This window comes from Aspergillus thermomutatus (assembly GCF_002237265.1).
Source record: "Aspergillus thermomutatus strain HMR AF 39 chromosome Unknown NODE_42, whole genome shotgun sequence".
In the NCBI taxonomy this organism is placed as follows: domain Eukaryota; kingdom Fungi; phylum Ascomycota; class Eurotiomycetes; order Eurotiales; family Aspergillaceae; genus Aspergillus; species Aspergillus thermomutatus.
This window is the reverse complement of record NW_020798091.1, coordinates 116,138-135,389: the sequence shown is the minus strand read 5'-3', so window position 1 is coordinate 135,389 and position 19,252 is coordinate 116,138. Positions and strand designations below refer to the sequence as shown.

The 19,252-nt window shown below is 48.1% G+C and overlaps 4 protein-coding genes across 4 annotated transcripts; 3 read left to right on the top strand and 1 right to left on the bottom strand.

Moving 5' to 3' along the window:
• Positions 1–1,155: 1,155 nt before the first annotated feature.
• CDV56_108905 (uncharacterized protein) lies at positions 1,156–2,820 on the top strand (the record flags this gene model as incomplete). The annotated part of the gene is made up of 1 exon (XM_026762524.1): positions 1,156–2,820. One exon carries the CDS (start codon positions 1,156–1,158, stop codon positions 2,818–2,820), a length of 1,665 nt encoding a protein of 554 aa, XP_026616436.1.
• Positions 2,821–5,119: 2,299 nt separating this feature from the next.
• CDV56_108800 (ABC transporter ATP-binding protein) lies at positions 5,120–9,608 on the top strand (the record flags this gene model as incomplete). Its single annotated transcript, XM_026762419.1, has 11 exons — positions 5,120–5,236; positions 5,308–5,495; positions 5,564–6,220; positions 6,296–6,575; positions 6,646–6,792; positions 6,854–7,601; positions 7,663–7,832; positions 7,887–8,416; positions 8,477–8,592; positions 8,663–8,853; positions 8,925–9,608. 11 exons carry the CDS (start codon positions 5,120–5,122, stop codon positions 9,606–9,608), a joined length of 3,828 nt encoding a protein of 1,275 aa, XP_026616435.1.
• Positions 9,609–14,931: 5,323 nt separating this feature from the next.
• Positions 14,932–15,921, top strand: CDV56_108667 (NAD(P)/FAD-dependent oxidoreductase; the record flags this gene model as incomplete). The annotated part of the gene is made up of 2 exons (XM_026762286.1): positions 14,932–15,329; positions 15,378–15,921. The coding sequence occupies 2 exons, from the start codon at positions 14,932–14,934 to the stop codon at positions 15,919–15,921; spliced, it is 942 nt and encodes a 313-aa protein (XP_026616434.1).
• A 377-nt stretch (positions 15,922–16,298) lies between these two features.
• CDV56_108610 (uncharacterized protein) lies at positions 16,299–18,551 on the bottom strand (the record flags this gene model as incomplete). Its single annotated transcript, XM_026762229.1, has 1 exon — positions 16,299–18,551. One exon carries the CDS (start codon positions 18,549–18,551, stop codon positions 16,299–16,301), a length of 2,253 nt encoding a protein of 750 aa, XP_026616433.1.
• Between the last annotated feature and the right edge of the window lie 701 nt (positions 18,552–19,252).

Here is a 19,252-nt window from a genome sequence, read left to right as displayed (position 1 = left end):
CTTACTGAGGGCTGGGGGGGGGGGGGAAATAAGTATCCCCTGATTAGCCTACTAGAGTAGTTGCTTTCTCTGGGGTGTAATAAAGCGTACCTGCTCTATAGTACTCGTCTGAATCCATCCGTGCATGTTTACTTTGAATCTTATTTGGGGGGTACAAAGAGAGCGAGCGTATAGAATCTCCAGCCTGTGGCTTCCATCAATGATCCTGAATCACCATAACCAACGCTTGGGCTTTTAGCGCCTGCTGCAGCGGGTCTTTATAGAAGCTTGCCTGTTGGTATATCATGGTAAGGCCGCGACCAGCACCGAAGCAAGGAAATAATAGAACCAAGAAGATATTCAAAGCAGTGATATATAAAGGTTCACCGGGTGCCTTGACGACAGTTTCGACATGATATAAATAATTGCCCACAAAAAAATGAAACGACATCCGTCCATGAGGTCTGCGTGCAGATATCCTGCGACTCGGGATGGTAGGTGACGCCGTCGGGTATCGTTATAGTCGTATTACGCTTAGGTAGATAGGCGGCCAGGGAGCCACAAATCAAAACTAAGAATATCAAGAAGGTCAAGGTCTGCTGAGCCATGAAGAAGCTGGCCCTATGTGGGTTGTGGGTTAGGTAGACGAGTGTAGGGTGTAGATACCAGTCTAGCGTTGCGTTTGTTTGTTGGGGGTCAAGGCTATTTCAATTAGCACACAAGACTAATCTTGCTTATACTGTTGTATTGGAACACACTCACGTCTCTGAACTCAAAAACACTCTAGCTCAAGCCTCATGCGTCTGTGCCTCAAATGTAATCGAATCACAGTGTCTCAAGCCATCCAGTTATTGGTGGACCTGCCACACCCCAAATTCTGCTTATTAGACAGCCTATTTCTGATTGTATGCTCTTTTTCACACGCTCTCTAAATCTGACATATACCATAATTAAACTACGCTGATAAGGCTGCAGTCAAGCAGAGAGAGGTTTGATTGTATGTATATAAGTAGCGGAACTGTTTGCTCTTTTGCAGGGATACAGAAAAACGCATCAAAGGCTACATGGCACTGGAGGGCGACAGTGATATAAACTGGACGGTCGAGTGGTGAAAACTTTTGAGTTTTCGTCATCTCTAACCCTGAAATTGCACCAGTACAATTTGTTGACCCCATGATGTACTCTCAGATCCCATCAGAAACATCCAAGTCGCTTGGAGTGCCAGAAAGACGATGGTACTGTGACCAGAGCCATGTACTCGCTCTGTTGGGCTGCGTGATATGCTTTGTGGTTTCGATCCTTGCTATCCAACCTACGATCGGACCTGCGTGGAGCCTGTCTTGGAATCTAGGGTTGACTAACCAGCTGATCGTCATCGGATTGTTGCTAAGTCTGATGAATGAATGTACCGGCATTCTTGCGCCGACATTCTTCCTCATTCTCGAGACCCGACGAACGAGCCCGACGCTGCAGAACTACGAGGCCATTATCAAGAAGAGCGTGTTTCTGGATAAAGCAGACGTACGCTGGCGTGCATGCTTCCTCCTCCTCACCCTCCTCCCTCTGGGACTCAGTGTGGCATACAAGAAGCTCATTGGAGGAAGCAGCACGATAGAGATCCAGAGCGACTTTCCACGGTTCTACGGCCTCGTGCCGCTTCCTCTGGGCACATTCAACGTGATGAACAATTCGATCTATTACATGATCAATGCAAGCATTCCGTACATAGCGGCATCTTCAAGCGCTTGTTCGATTCCGCAGTTCCCAGCCGTGTATGGATTTAACACGGTCATCCTGGACAATACATCTACGGCGTTGCTGGACTTACCTTCGCCAGACTTTCTCTCTTCTATCCAGCAGAACCTGACCGATGGTGAATCTTGGAGCATGTCAGCGGCAGTGGGTGGAACAGTCGCCCGATACAATTCATTAACATCGTCCTATAAAGACAATGATGCCTTTTGGACCGCTGCTTTCAACCACTCCTATAACCCCACCGGTCTGTCGACGATCTCCCTCTACAATGGCTATCAGATGGGGATGATTAATGGCTTGGACAGCTTGCATAGTGAGAACCCGGGCCCGTATTGTCTAATTGGCTTCTTCAAGGGAGATGCATACGGGCTGAACATCTACAGCAACACAACTGAATCCACCAGTCTCGCTTTCAGAAAGAACGCCTACAAGTTTGACATCCAGCAAGAAAAGTGTCAGGCACAGTGGACAGTGACCCGCAGTAGCATCCAACTGACCAGTGGCCACTGTACTGGAGAAAGGACAAAGCAAGTTGTTTTCAACAGCACCACGCCGTATTACGCCGACACGCTGCCTCTTTTGGCGACATGGTTGATTCGGTACTCCCCAGCACAATCCCAGAGCCAGTCGCCGTGGCTGCTCCCATCATTGACGACCTCCGTTGCAAGCATGTTCTGGGCTCGCATCATCTACATGGATCCGACAAACAACGTGTATCCTGAAATGTACTATCCCCCAACTAGCAAAACTATCCATTCCACACGGTTAACCCTTAAGGCGAATTGGGGTCTGTACCTCACACTATGCATCCACCCGGCCATCTGCACGGTGATGCTGCTTTCAATCTGCTTCTGCTACAAAACCCCCATCGGAAAGGGATTCGGTTTGATCTCAGTTTTGTCGGGCGTCCGAGGAGATAATCTTGACCAGCTGCGGGGCGCCGGTTTGTCAGGAACTCTGACAAGGACAGTTCCGATGAGAATCATTGTCCAGGATTCATCTCGTTCTCATCCGAGGATTCGATATTCATTGGGAGACGGGCTTGAGGCCACGGGCGAGTTAGATATAAAGGAGACGTACTGTTAGACCTGTTCCTTAGAATTGGATGTCAATTTCTTTTGTGTGTTTTCAAATGCGCTACTAAGCAACGAGAATGTTATTACTATAGAAAGCCTGCCTATACTAGCCTGCCTGCAGCCTGGAACTGTTAGATAAGGATTAGTATTGCCTGCCTAAGTGTTAACTACCTCTTTAACTTGCCTGCAAGCCTGCACCTTGATAGATAGACGATATCGTCAGTGCTGCACTTGACATCTAGGCTGACGTCTACAGGGAATGCCTCCTGTGATATCTGTTAGAAGATCTGGCTTACCGGGACAGGGTAAGGTAGGGTTCATTACTCGTTCCAGAGCTCGAGAGATCATAATTTGATCTCTAGGATCAGCTCTCGGATATATCCGGCGGAGTAGACGATGGCACGCCTTGATGCGTTGCTCAAGGTCTTCAAGATATCTATTCCATGCGAGTATTACGCCCATACCCTGTATACTCCCTATACCAACTAGTCTCTGACCTTGCGATGTAGATCTTCGGAATACCCGAAACAGCTGGTTCTATTAGGAAAAGCGTGATTCTGCGCTTGGCACTATGACGTGTTGTAGACCACGTTAGGGCGAGTATGAAGCAGTCTTAAAGGCCAGCGAGTGCTTGATTATCTCTGTGGCATATCCGCATCAAGTAACGATGGTTCACTGAAACCGCAGTGGGTCAGGCTAGCATGCCCGCGACTCATCAGTGTGCATGGAGTGTTAAGTCTCTTCCAAGAAGCTACGCACAGGAGAAATGGGGCCAAAGCCTTTGGCAGTCACGTGGTTCAATTCATGAAGCTCTTACATGTTGATTGATTCTAGGTAAGTGGGTCCACAGCACCTCCGCAACGAAACAACAACTTCCAGATTCTTCTGGTACCACAACAATCTGCAACTGTAGAAATGAATCATATTACGATATAGAATATCGAATTGAAGAAGCTATGCGGGCATTAAAACGCGAGAAAAAACCTAATTTTTCTAAAACTGCGCGAGAGTTTCATGTCCTGATGCAGCGGCTTCAACGCCGCCGGATTGGATACCATCACGTTGCTGTGGCCGCGGAGGGATGTCCAACTTGATAAGCTTATCAATATACTGCCTAAGAGTCATCTTCTGCGCGGCAGTAAGCTCTGTAATGCAGCAAATTCTATACTCCGTCGCGGCCATACTGATCCACCAACCCCTCCTCTTCAAATTGGCGAAAAGTGGACGAAACGCCTCCTTGAACAGCATCTAGAATATCGAGTTTGAAGGTAAAGAGCTATTGAGATTGGACGGAAGCAGGCACACGAGCCCTGAGTCATCGAATCATGGTTCATAATCTCAGAGGGTTGATGGCTAGAAACTGTGTCCATCCTTCAGACCTATACAACTTTGATGAGACTGGCTTCTAAATCGGAATCGTAAAGATCAATGGATCGTTACTAGGGAGTTAAGAACACTCCTTTCTCTCCTAGTAACACCAATCAATACTGAATTGTATTAGCCGGTCGTTCTGTAACGTCAATGTTATCCTTCAACTCTTTGAATGTATTCTCTTTAATTTTCAATATTCTTTCTGCTTGAGTAATTTTCTAGCATGGTACTAAGCCAGTTGTCCAGGAACCACGAGTGAAAAATCAAGTAGACAGAACGTTGAAGAAAAAAGTGGAGTGGCAGGTATCCACCTAAGGGAAGACACGAAGTAATTATATTAGTGGAAGGAGGGACTTGGGAGGAGCTCCCTCGGTTAGGTTCTTATCGTCCGCTCTGTTTTTGAAGAGGTCACCTTGGCAGTAAGAGTATACTTCATGACTTTTTGGATGTTCGTCCTTGCATATCAGAGTTTCCACTTGCCTGGGAATTCTCTTCCTGCATATTCACCCTACAACAATGTCTCTCAATGAAATCCGCGGCCGACGAGCTCTTATCACTGGTGCATCAGGAGGGTACGTGGAATCGAGTCACACTTTATTTACACTATTTTAGCAGCGAAAATAGAGTGGGGAACCTAATAATACTAGAATCAGCGCCGCGTGTGCTGAGCAGCTGGCGCAATATGGAGTCCCCTCGCACCGAACGACTCAGTGACATCTTGAGATATTCAAAGGCCCGACATGGAAAGATGATGTTGACTGGTGTGAGGAATATCGACGAGTCTTTACCAAAGTGTTTGCTTTCTATCGCAACCACAATCCCACTATTGAGGTCCAGTCAACCATTTCCAGCTCACTTTCAGGTCTGGATAAGGCTTTCTTCCAGTTCTCTAAACGACGACGTCTATCACCCTCTCTTGTGCTAGCTAATCAAACGCCATGGAAAACCCATTAAAATCGGAGGAAAAGGCTGTGACTCCGGAGTCCGCAACGGCACCGAACGAGAAAGGTTATGCAGAGTCCGGTGTGCAGCGATCCGCTCTCAAGAGCTTCCTGGTACGCAGCGATCTTTCCCCTTTCCGTGATTTATGTCTCGCTAATAAGTTGATGCTCTTCCCCCTCTGCAGAGGATCTTTACCTTCGGACAGACACTCGACTATATCCTTGGTCTGATCGGCCTGCTCGCTGCCATCGGCTCAGGCGTTGCGTTGGCCATGGTGAACCTCGTACTAGGAGACTTCATGACGCTTCTCAGCGGCTCTACAGTTGGTTCTACCGTCTCCGACAATTTCATGTCCAAGGTCACCAAACTATCGTAAGTCCCTGCAACTAAGGATGACCCTGTAAAGAATTTTTACCTCTAGCTAAACTAATGTGAATTAGTCTATATTTTGTCTACATAGGGATAGCGCGGTTTGGTTGTACGTATATATACGCTGCGCTATTCACGTACGTCGGCCATAACCTGGTCCGAAACATTCGATATCGTTACCTCCGTGCCGCACTGGGTCAAGAGACAGGGTACTTTGACCAGGGTGTTAGTGGCTCAATCTCCATGCAGGCCACGTCCAATAAAAAACTCATACATTCAGGAATCTCTGAAAAACTAGGCACTGTGATCCAGTCTCTTGCTACATTTGTCGCGGCTTTCATTCTTGCATTCGTGACTCATTGGAAACTAACATTGATTATTATCTGCGTTGTTCCTGCGCTGGTCTTGGTTGTTGGAGGACTGTCGATTATTGATGCTGTAATCGAGTCAAAGATTCTTAAAGTCTATGCTCAAGCTGGCACATACGTGGAAAATATTTTCAGCGGTATTCGAGCTATCCATGCGTTTAACCTCCGACCTAGGGTTGTTCAGAGGTATGCGCAATACCTAGATGATGCCTACGGCTTGGGGATGAAGAAGAGCGCCTTGTATGGATTCTTATTTGGCGCGGAGTTCTTTATAGTATATGCTGGAATGGGTCTGGCATTCTGGCAGGGGATTCAGATGCTTGCTCGGGGTGATGTTTCGAACGTTGGAACCGTCTTCGCGTATGTTCCCCATCATTGCCCTCTTGTTCCGTGCACCGTTTACGAGCCGCGCCTATTCAGCTAACGCGACAATAGGGTGTTATTTTCCGTCATCATCGCCGCAAGTACCATCACCTCTATTGCTCCTCATTCGATAACGTTTAGTCGTGCTGCCAGTGCTGCCACAGAGCTGTTTGTCCTCATCGACCGGAATTCGGAGATCAATCCATTTGATGATTCAGGGGACAAGCCCGAGTTTACCTCCGGTGTCCTTGAGCTTGACCACATAGGATTCTGCTATCCTAGCCGGCCTAGCGTTCGTGTTCTAGACGACTTCTCTCTGCATATTCCTGCGGGGAAAGTCACCGCTCTTGTTGTATGTGTCGAATTATCCTCTGTGTCTCATGTTCAGACTAATAGCATTGCTAATATTACGGATAAAAAAGGGGGCGAGCGGCTCCGGAAAGAGTACAGTTGTGGGATTGCTGGAACGATGGTATAAGGCCCAGACTGGTACTATCCGGTTGGACGGTCAGAACATAGAACAATTGAATTTGAAATTGTTACGCACCAATATTCGGCTTGTGCAACAGGTATCTAACACCTTCTATCGTGGGCTCACGGCCCCAAGACCCTGCTGACTTTGTTTTGTAGGAACCAGTTCTCTTCAGCGGCAGTGTATTCGAGAATATAGCTAATGGCCTTATCGGCACACCGTGGGAAACGGCTCCATATGAGACCCAGAAGCAGCGGGTGGAGGAAGCAGCGAGACTTGCATTTGCGCATGATTTCATTATGAACCTTCCGGACGGCTACGACTCCCCTGTTGGTCAGAAGGGGGGTCTTCTGTCTGGTGGACAGAAACAGCGAATTGCCATTGCACGGAGTATCGTCTCCGAACCGAAAGTTCTTCTATTGGACGAAGCAACAAGCGCTCTGGACCCACACGCTGAGGCTCTTGTGCAACAGGCGTTGGATCGTGCGTCTAAAAATCGTACAACGATTGTAATTGCGCATAAGTTGGCCACCATCCGCAACGCCGACAATATTGTGGTGATGTCAAAGGGAAAAATCGTGGAACAGGGCCGGCATGAGGAATTAGTCGGCCGAGGCGGTACGTACGCGAACCTGGTCAAGGCACAGGATCTCTCCACGGTACAGTCAACCGACAAGCCAGATCACGACATTGATCAGGAGATTTCTGATGCGAGCTCCAAGTCTATTCCGTCTATGGAGACGTATCAGACCGCCGTGGCGCGCGAATTAGGTGAGATACAGCAGCGGGAAGACTACATTTTGTACAAAAAGACCGGTCTTCTCCGCAGCATTGCGAGACTGGTGAGTACGATGCCGACTCTGAAGTACTGGTACCTTGCCGCTCTCGCATGTTGTGTGGCTGGAGGTATGTGCGGTTGAAATAGGGCATTATCCTGTCCATCATTACTTGGCTAACGTTTACGTAGCTGCCATATTCCCTGGCCAAGCATTACTTTTGGGGAGTGTCATGGATATCTTCTCGTCTCCAGACATGGTCGGCAGAGGTAATTTTATTGCTCTGATGTATTTCGTCATGTCTTTGGGCTGCCTCACAGTCTACTTCGGGCTGGGTTGGTCTACCAATGTGGTCGCGCAGGTAGGCATCACTCCACCGGTGACCAACCCTTTCATGTCACTAATGTGAATGCAGTCTATTAGTAAAACATTTCGATATCAGATTCTTGATTCCATTCTTAAACAAGACCTCCGGTTCTTTGATCGACATGAAAACTCCGTGGGGGCACTAACCGAGCGACTTGATTCTTTCCCCCAGGCAGTTCTCGAACTGATGGGCTTTAACGTTGGTTTGGTTATCATGTCCACTATCAACGTGCTTGCCTGTACCATTCTGTCTCTCGTTGTGTCCTGGAAACTAGGACTTATGGCGGTCTTTGTTGGTTTACCTCCAATGGTGCTGTCAGGGTATGCGCGCATTCGCCTCGAAACGAAAATGGACACCGATATGGGCAAGAGATTCTCACACAGTGCATCGATAGCCTCGGAGGCAGTGCTCGCTATTCGTACCATCACATCTCTGGCGATGGAAGAATCAACTTTGAAGAAATACACGAACGAGCTCGATGCGGCGATTCGCTCATCTACCGCCCCGTTTTTCATCATGATGATACCGTATGCCCTGACTCAGTCGATCGAGTATTTTATCTTGGGCTTAGGATTTTGGTAGGCCTGCTCTACGTCCGTCAATCTCTCAAAACGTCTGGCTAACATGTCTCGCTCTAGGTGGGGTTCAAAGCTGATAAACGATGACGCTATCAATTTCTATCAGTTTATTGTGTCCTTCATGGGCGTGTATTTCTCGGGTCAGGCAGCGGGTCAGCTATTCAGCTTCTCGAGCAGTATGTCCACTTTTTGTACAGACACGGTTGTTGAGGGCACGAGCCCTTGCTAACGGCATGTCAACTGTAGGCTTCACGAAGGCAAATGCAGCAGCAAACTATTACTTTTGGATAAAAAACCTCCAGCCCTTGATCCAGGAGACGGACGAAAACCGGGACAACCGTCCTCCTAAAGACTGGCAATCCATCAACTTCCAGGACGTTGTCTTCTCATACCCCCTCGCACCGGACACCCGTGTCCTGAATGGCATATCTCTGAACGTATATCCACTCCTTTCGCAATCTTCCCAAGCGTCGAACCTCTCTCGATATGTCTACTTACCATAAAACAGATTGGAAGAGGCCAATTTGTAGCATTCGTCGGAGCCTCCGGCTGCGGCAAAAGCACGATGATCTCTCTCCTTGAACGCTACTACGACCCGAGCCACGGCATCATCACCATCAACTCCGCCCCTCTCCCAAATCTAAACCCTATCGCCTACAGAAGCCAAATCGCCCTCGTCCAACAGGAGCTTACTCTGTTTCCCGGCACGATCCTCGAGAATATCTCGCATGGTCTTGACATCTCATCCACAGTCGCATCGCCGCCTGCTCTAGCGCAAATTGAAGCCGCTTGCCGTGCCGCCAATATCTGGGAATTCGTCTCCTCCCTGCCTGACGGACTCCACACTCCCTGCGGCACGAGCGGAAGCCAGCTCTCGGGCGGTCAGCGTCAGCGGATTGCGATAGCAAGGGCTTTGATTCGGAATCCGAAAGTTATACTGCTTGATGAGGCGACAAGTGCGCTGGATACAGAGTCGGAAAGGGTTGTTCAGGCTGCACTGATGCAAGCTGCTATGGATGGAGAGAGGATTACGGTTGCTGTTGCGCACCGGCTGTCGACGGTGAAAGACGCGGACTGTATTTTTGTGCTTTTGGGGGGCAGGGTTGTGGAGGTGGGGAGGCATAGGGAGTTGGTTCGGTTGGCGGGCATTTATGCGGGGATGTGTGAGGCGCAGAGGCTGGATTTGGGGTAGGTTGTTATCTTACTTATATTTAGCAAGTCATAAGGACAATCAGCAGGGTTTGCTCAAGTGGTGGTGATCATATTTCTTCAAGAGACCCCAGAAGGAAAAAGGGTGTAGGAACAAAACCAAAGAGGATCATGCGTTCTTCGCCAAGCTTGCTGCAGAGCATATGCTGTAGAAACCCCATGAGGTGAAACAGCGATGACACAGACGTTTTCCAGGTTTGTCCGAGCTGACCAAGTATTATCATTGTGCCTTAAGTCATTACATGCCATTGAAGCAAAGCACTGGGATGGAACCGCTGAATTTTGCGGACCTTTTGAAAACTAGACCTATTCATATACATGCGAGTTGCCCCGTCTCAGGTGTAGGCAACAATAATAATCGACGCCCTCATGGCAATGTTCGTTTAAGGAATGTATGTGGACCTTGGCGATATGCTCTCTATATCTCTTTGCTTGAGTACTCTTCCGTTCCCAGACAGGAATTCTTTCACCAATTATTCATATTACCTCTAGCTCTGCCACTACAAATGGTATGCGCAACACACCATTAGACGAAAGGAAATAATACAAGATTTAATAAGTTCAGTCACAGCGAGGGGGTTAATGCACACAAGGGGCATGAGACGGGCGAGAAGATGACTGCTAAAAGGTAGGTTAGATGGTAAATGTGGCGAGCACGAAGAACGCAAGATCACAGAGAAGTATACAAAACAGGAAGGCGAGCAGGCGAAGTTGAAAGAGATGTAAGCCTCCAATTCTTGCAGTCAGGTAAAAAATTAACAGTTTTTATAAAGAAAAAGAGGACATCGGGTTCTAATCTCATCGTGCCGATTGATGAAATTATATACCGATCTCTCTCCTTCAGTCTGAGTAGTAAGTTGAACCACGCTTTGTGAGCGGGATATTTGCCATTTCTCCCACATGGGACGGTCGTGGAGCCGCTCTACGTTGATCCATCTAATAAGCGACTCCTCTTCATTCGGAGTCTCTTTATAGCCATTTGCGGCGTGCTTCATCGCGATATTTACTGCTTATAAACCGATCGCGTAGGGTAGAACGAGGGACGTTAAATATCTGCGCAGGCCCTTGCTGATTGCTAAGATTTCCTTTTCCTCTGGAACAGATATTGTAAGCAGGATCCTCCCTTACTAGAGGCTGATCTACTTAAATATACAATAAGGAATATTCCACTTCTTGGTCATCAGTTATTGCTGGAGTCTCGGGGCCATCGACGGCCAATATCATTGGTCAGATTTGTTAATATATTACTTACTCTTAACCTTCGTAATCTTTCATAATTTTCCTGTACCGAGATAGCGACGTTTGGGAGTGCCTAGATAATAGGCAGGCTTACGCAGTATTTATATGTAGCGCTTCTTTAACGTTACCGTCTTATGCGTTTTCTGTTTGACAGCTGGCTATCCATTCCGATGCCGCATGAAAGAACGCAACATCCCTCTACGCGATCTGTTTAGAAGTCAAGCACACCTTAAACACTTTCAAGTATCTTCAAGAAGATGTGCCGGAGCAATGGACCAGAACTGATCGCTTTACTCGATCGCGGAAGAGATTACACCTCAAGACCATGAAATTCTTCAACATGGTGGTACATCTTCTAATATTGAATGGCTTCCCTCACGCCTCCAATGATCCAAATCATACTCGCAGAGCATGAAAAAGCAGATTGAAGACTTAGCCTATGAAGTTGGCTACTTGAAGGCGGAGTTAGCATGGCATGCAGAGTTGAAGCGAGCCCTACTATAGCTATAAGAACAGATATACCAAATATTCCACAGGATGGAAGACGCATTAGTTCAGGTGAATGTTCACCTTTAAGAGGCGGAGAAATGATTTGAAGCCTGGAGATCCACCAAATTCGTTAGTATATCGATAACTAGACCCAAGTATAGTTGACAGCTTATGTTTTCCCGCAAGTCAAAATCAATACACAAGGGGTCTTGAATTTTCCTACATAAGATGTATCTAGTTACATTATTCAGACAGTGTACCCTCAATAGATCTTCCTATTCTGAAGTGGGTCCTTACGACTATTTCAGTCTCTCGATAAAGGCGGAGCTTGTCTTACAGAATGAGCATACTTTTGCGATGATTATATGTATCGTATTTTGACTCATAATTTATCCACGGGCTGCATCCCAGGAAGTCACAAACATAACAATATTGGTGGGACGCCGGTCGTAGCATTGAATTGTAATCTCAACCTCTCTCTGTCTTTTTCTCTTGGACACAAATAGCTTTGATTGGACTCTCTGATAGAGTCGCTTCGCTGCACTGCGAGTTCTCCTAGATCTGACCATATTAACGGATGGGTCACGTGGCGGTAGCAAATTTTTTTGGGCAACAGATTCCAGAGGATGAAGCTTTGTGGTCGCGAGATGTACGCACAGAGCAATGTCAGAATAGCAACTATCGCTCCAGATGGAATCTGCTTTCTTTTACTGTCCCAAAAGTATCTCACTTCTACATGTCCTTTTTTATTCATCCAATCTACAACAAGTCTACCATAATGCTAACTAAAATGAAGCAGAATTTGTACTGTACAAACATAATTTACGCTATCTGCATTAGGTGCAAGCTTATTAGATTAGTGTAACTCGGTTAAGCTTTTCTCTGCAAGGAAGACAAGTCTTGGTAAGAAAAAGGGATTAACTATGTAAGATACCTAACTTATAGAGAATTAGCCATACATCTTGATCTAGGCTATTCTTAATGGGTAATCCAATCAGCCTTACTTTCTAGAGGCTATCGAAGATATATTGCTTGAAGGAAACCACCACTATCTCCTAAGAATAAGCAGAAATGGCTCCTTTGGGCACAGGAGTGTCGCGGGCTAGAAACCAATTCAACCTATATTATAGGTTTGGACTGTAAGAACTCGCTAAGGAACTTCTAACTAAGGCCGCGGCGGCCGAACAAATATCAACACGCGCACGGTAAACAATGTCACGTGATCAGGACTTCGCGTCCGGGGTGTACATGACCTCGCGAGTGCCCGATAGACGGGCTCGAGCAATTTGCGGGCCCTGCCCGCTACAAGGAGCACCTTAACTGGTCTCCTAGTCAATGGGAAGCTATACGATGGTCTGATGAGACATGGGTAAATCCAGGCCGCCATACACGTACGTGGGTTACTTGCCATAAGGATGAGGTCTTCCATGAAGACTGTATTATTGAACGGCGCCCATGTAAGATAGGATAGATGTTTTGGGGCTCATTCCATGGAACTACTAAAGGCCCTATGGTATTCTGGGAGAAGGAATAGGGTATAATAAATGCTCAAAGCTATATTCAACATAGTGCCTCTTATAACAGAGTATATCCATCACCATCCTCATCTTTAACTAGTACAGGATGGTGCTCCAGGCCATAGTGCTTAATCTACTATTCAAGAGCTTGAGAGGGGTGGAGTTTATATGATTAGATGGCCGCCTTTCTCTCCTGAGTCCTGATCTCAACCTAATTGAAATGGTGTGGAATTAGATGAAGAACTATCTTCAGGCAAATTTCCCTGAACATATGACACTATCAGAGCTTAGGATTGCCCTTAGAGAGGCCTGGGATGCTATTCCAGCTAATTTTCTGCAAGATCTACTGAAATCTATGCCTGAAAGGTGCCGTGCAGTCATTGAGGCAGGTGGTGGTCATACTAAATTTTGATATCATTGTGCGTGGATATATATATGGTAGGGCGTGTATATAGACCAGAAATTCATCTTTACCTAATAAAGGAGTGATTTCCGGTGGAGCTTACTAACATTATATATGCAATATACCATAGTATATCGTTTAATATGCAGTTTATCTCCTTGTCCTGATAGAGCTTTCTAATGTACTGTGATATCTTTACCAAAAGGCCGTGCTTACTATTAGAGCCTTCTGGCTCGAAGAGATATTATAGGCCTTAAATTGAATCAGGCAGCGCAAATACGGGTGGATCATGCCCACCGGCCTGAATCAACCATAAATCGACCCTGAAGGATGACTGAATAGGGCGCGCCCACGCGCCTAGAATCGAACAAGCAGCGCCTGGTGACCACCTCCATACTTTCGCTGTTGTATGTTTTTTGGTCGCCTTTACAAGGCGTTAAGTGTATCTAGGTCTAGATAGTAGGATGTCAGCTCATGGAAACGACTCCCTCGGCATAGCAGCTCCTAGAGAGGGCAGCTGTACGGATATGAATACTACTACTACCACTATACTCCACCGCATCCAATATGTGATGAGTAAACACAAATATATAACTAACTAATAGTATCCCTAGCATCCTACTGACTAGAAAACATCTCTACATACCATTCACCCAAGTCATGAATATCCATGGAGATTATCTGTACCATGAGCACATAGCATGGATTAAGCAATGCCCATCATTTAACCAGGTCTTCTGCCAGAGTATCTCCTGTTATATATGCCTTGCCCGGGAGCAGGCACCCAGCTCTGCGGAGGGGAAGAGATTTGAACATCGTGTTCCTGCGGCCGGTGTAGAATCAGTGGAGCTGGAGAATGAGGATGAAGATTCCCTTAAATCAGATGTTTGAGTACAAGATCAAAGAGGTTGATAATAAGTGATAGTACACAGTGACGCATATTAGAGTTTTTGGAATTCAATGTGGTGATGTTTTGCTAGACCAGCATAGAGGCAGCGGCGGAGCGGCTTTTGCAAAATCCGCCAGCGTTGTGGCTGTGATATGAGAGTCCAAACCCCGTTATTTGTGGACGAAACTGTTGGGACTTGAGGGATAAATGAGTCACTCAAGCCCCTGGAGACTTCTCGTATAGATCGGTCGTTTTGTTGGAATTCAATCTGGTGAAGCTTTGCCAAAACACCATAGAGAGGCAGCGGCGGAGCGGCTTTTGCAAAAGCCGCCAGCGTTATAGCTGTGATACGCGACTCCAAAACCCGCCATTTGTGCACGAAACTGTCGAGACTTGAGATACTAATGAGTCACTCAAGCCACTCGAGACTTTTCGTATAGACCAGTCTTTCTGTCGAAGGAAAGCGGGCTTGGCATGGTCATCGCCGAGGGCATGACAATGTTCAATTCAGCCTACCATGATGCTCATCAGTGCCATGCTGCTGGCTCGGCCATTGACTTGTCACCTCCGAGTCCGCCCTGCTTGCCTCATCTTACCAGTTTCATCGGCCGCTTAAAGTCCATTTACTACTTCGGAGGTAGGTACCTGACAGGTCCGACATCTAGGCTGCGTAGCCCAGTACACCCAACATATAAGGAGACCGCAGGACCAAGGACAAAAATTTTCAACTGCGCAATTAGCATCTCTCTATTTCGATCAAGCTTACAGTATGACCACTTCCTACGACTGCCTCATCGTCGGCGGCGGCCCGGCAGGCTTAGCAACAGCCCTCGGCCTTTGTCGCGCCCTTCGCACAGCGGTGGTCTTTGACTCGCTGACCTACCGCAACTCGCTCGCTGAGCACATGCATAACTTCCCAACCTGGGACCATGCCAATCCAGCCGACTACCGCGCCGCTGCGCGTCGGGAATTGACCGAGGGACGATACGGGACGGTCACGCTGTCGGATGCTGCGCTCCGCAGAGTCTGGAAGCTTGACTCGGGCGAGTTTGAGGCGACAGATGTCACGGGGAAGGTCTGGAGAGGCCGCAAGCTTGTTTTGGCAACGGGTGTAAGGGATGAGATTCCGTCTGTGCCGGGGTATGCGGCTTGTTGGCCGAAGTCAATGTGAGTTATCTGACTCGAAGACGAGGGCAGACTAACATCTGTATACAGATACCATTGTCTTTTCTGTCACGGATTTGAAGAGCGTGGAGCAGGCTCGGTCGGGGTGTTGGCCATTGGACCGACTGCCATCCCCCGAGTTGCTGAGCATCTGACCCGACTGGCACACAACCTTGCCGGGACGGTCACCATCTACACCAACGGCAACGAGGCACTGGCAGACACCATCCGTCAAGAAGTCAAGCGCGATGACTGGATAACAGTCGACTCGCATGTTATCCGGCAGCTGAAAGAGACGGATGGGGTCCCTGTGATTGTAGAGTTGGAGGATGGCACTACAAAGAAGGAAGCTTTTCTGGTGCATGCAATGAAGACGGTGCCGTTGCTTGGTTTCGAGAACAATCTCGACCTGGAATTGTCAACCCAGGGATCGGAATTCAAGACCAGTGCTCCGTTTGGGGAGACCAGCACCCGGGGCTGTTTTGCAACAGGTGACTGCGGCATGGCAATGAAGGCGGCCAGTTTGTCGATGAGCCATGGGTCGTTGGCTGCGGTTGGTGTTGTTTCTCAGCTTGTGTTTGATGAGAAAGCATGACTTGAGTTCCTGTCTATTGATAGTTCTACTTGGCCTGTGAATTCCTGGCTTCCCATCTAGCGAGGTTTTGCCAAAGTATGGTTCTGAAATCATGACGTCCTTTTCCTCACTCACTGCCCAAAAATCTGCAGATTCACCACCCTCAACACCACCTATTCACCCACTAGTGGCATCTAGCAATAGTGATTCGGCATGAGCTTGTTCCTAGACAGCGTCAACCCCTCTCCTCTCCACCTCAGGGGTGCGGCGAAACCAGATACTAACAACAAATCTGCTTGCTATCTGGAACGTTACTTCACAGGGCCAGACGTTCTCCTTCACACGTATCTATATATACACAGTTATATTGCCAGATAAAAGCAGCTCATTTGCACTGATTACCCCTGGATCGGATCATCATTGATTCTCGATTGCAGCGTCCTGCGCTCTGCCTGCGTTAAGGGTTCATCGCTTTCCTTAAAGGCCTCATACCGACGATGCCTCTGCAATGGCCGTCCATCTCCAAGTCCCAAAGTCCCCATCGGAAGAATCTCATCTCCGTCCGCAATAGACACATCCCTCACAACACCCGGAATTTCGTCTAATACCGGAATCTTGTCTGTTGTCCGGGCCACCCGCAGAGGGAGCATTTTATCGCCAATAGCGGCCCCGAAGCGCAGCATCACGAAGGAATCCAACCGTTCCGTCCACCGTGGATAATAAGCCGCGTAAAATGCGAGTCCCACCAGCGGGATGATATAAAGAGCCATCATGACCGAGCCGACGATTATCCCTGCGCGAGAGATGGTTGGAATATTCATCTCAGCCCCGAGGTCCTGGTATATCTCCCACCGACCATACACTGACTCGAGCATTTGCTTGTTAGATAGGAAGGCTGCCGCCGTGAAGATTAAGGGGAATCGGTCCTCGGCATCGAGGAAGTAAGCAAGCCATTGCTGGATGAAGATGTCGGCACTGTAGCCCCAGTCGACCCCTACGGGAGTATCTAGGCAGTATTGTCGGGGAGAGTAGAAGTAAGAGTCAGGCAGGATCAGATTGAGGAGTGGAGGAATGTCCAGACAGATATTGCCTGTGAAGTTGGCTGTGTGGAAGCTGTCCAGCATGACATAGTATTTTGGAGCGAATGTGTCCACGAAAGAGCCCGGGCCAAACATCGCGAGTGCCGTCGTGAGAAGAGGACCTTTGTTTACCGTTCTGATTGGGTCCCAGGACGCTGCGTCGAGGGTGTCTATGGTAATGTTGTCGCGACGGACCCGGTTGGTACTGATATAGTCATAGGTCTGATAGCGACAGTCTGTGCCGCAGAGGCTACGGGGGTCTTTCTCCAGCAGTGGACCGGGCATCCCTTTATTCATGTAGTTTGGTAACTCGAAGTATCCAGCGGTGGTGTTGACTGTGATTCGGTACAGCTTGCCGCCAGTCGGCGTGTCGCGGGAGGATCCCTCTGTGATAGTAAAATTCAAATAGAGGGTTTCGGAGAACTCCTGACGATCTCGCGTCATCTGCCACGGTGACATAGTCAGGTTGGCAGGCATACACGCCGTGACTCCCCAGTTTTTAGTGCTTTCGTACCACATGTATTCGGAATAGTATTGGGAATTAAAAGCCCCAGGGATGCTGCCGCAGTTCGACGGAAATTCGCTGGCAGTGACAGTCTCGTACGTGGCAGTGGAGTTCACGCGAGGTGCAAACTGCCGCAGTACGCCCGTGTTGAATCCATTTGGAAGCTGAGCATAGAACGAGTCGTTCACGGATAGAATGTCATTCAGGGTAGGCAATTGAACCCCGGACATGTTTCGCCACAGAAACGGCTGGACGGAGATGGAGTTCGCGTCGCTGAGAGCGCTGCGAGCCGTCAGGATGTCATTGCCTGTGGGCGAGGTATCTGTTGCATGGTATCTAAGGAAGGGAAAATCGGCTATGGTAGCCACCCTGTTGAGGGATTGGGGGACACGGATCGTCGTTGTTTCGAGGAAGATGGACTGGATGGGATAGGTCAAGGCGGCAATCAGATGAAGGATGATGGCAATAACCACGAATGTACTGCCATGCTTCTTCCATCCTCCGGAGAGAAGGGTTCTGTACAGGGTGATATCCAACCATCGACGGTCCGCCAGATTCGTAACCTGCCGCATTCGCAGGCTGTTGGCCGTCTTTTGATTCTGCACATAGATGACCGCCGCACTTGCACATACGGCGGAAAGCCAAGGTAGTGTGATGATAATAATAAGGGTCCTGATCACCACGGCAGAGCGGTAAATGCCTTTATTCGGCACATAGTCCAAGGATTTGGGATAGTGATAATGGTCTTCTAGATATGGGCCCCACGACTTGGCATTCATAGGACGAAAGGAAAGGTAGACGATCGCAGTCCACGCGTAGATAGCCAGCGCTGCATACAGAAGAGTGAGCAGGAAGACATTTGACGAGCGATGAAGCCTTGTACTGTATCCTCGTCCAGGAACTTGGGTTGCTGGAGGTGCATGCGAATATGCCGGGGGCTCCTCGTTGTGAGACGTAGCAGAGTCCGGGGAAAGATCACTCTCGGAATACTCAGGCGCTCGGTCGCTGGGGCTAGATACTGTGCTCAGCGACAGTCGCCGAAGAGCAACGGCGCTATTGACTTCCATTTTGCTGATGATCGCCCTCTCGCATTTTTTGAGGGCTAACGTGAGGAACAGAGAGCGAAGATTATGAGGGAAGGTCAGTCTTATCCGTCTCGCGATGGGGCAAATTCAGCCTTCAGGGGAACTCGGGAAATCGGCTGTGTTTGATGGCTCAGCAAGCAACCTGCATCCAACAGTCCTTGGCATGACTCGTTTGGGCGGCAATTGTCGTCTTATAGGTGGAGAAGACAAGGCCAAGGTGGCTAACAAAGGCGCTTGCCGGGGCGCGAGATATAGTCCGTGACTAGTGAGACTGTGCATTTATCCATATTAGAAAAATGTAACCTACCATTATGAGGCGAAGGCCGTAAAAGCTGACTGGTCCTTTAAGTATGCTTTAGTGGAGTAAACAGTCTCTTAGAAAGTAAAGTAGGTGGGCTGGCTTTAACGTTTAGAAACATTATTAAGGCTGTTTTGACACTGTTCTACTCTTCAATGCAGTCAAATATCGTCTCCAATATATCAACTGACTTCTAATACTACAATCATCAACGTCTTCGGTCTACTGGCATTCTAAGAAGCAAGTATGCCAGGCTGAGCTGATCTCAGGGACAAGGAGCTATCTACAGGAAGAATTAATCCCTGAGCCTAAATCTATCGAGCTTAAATTTATACACCTCCCTGTTGGCTATTGATTACTATTAGCAGTCCAGCAAAAGCTAGAA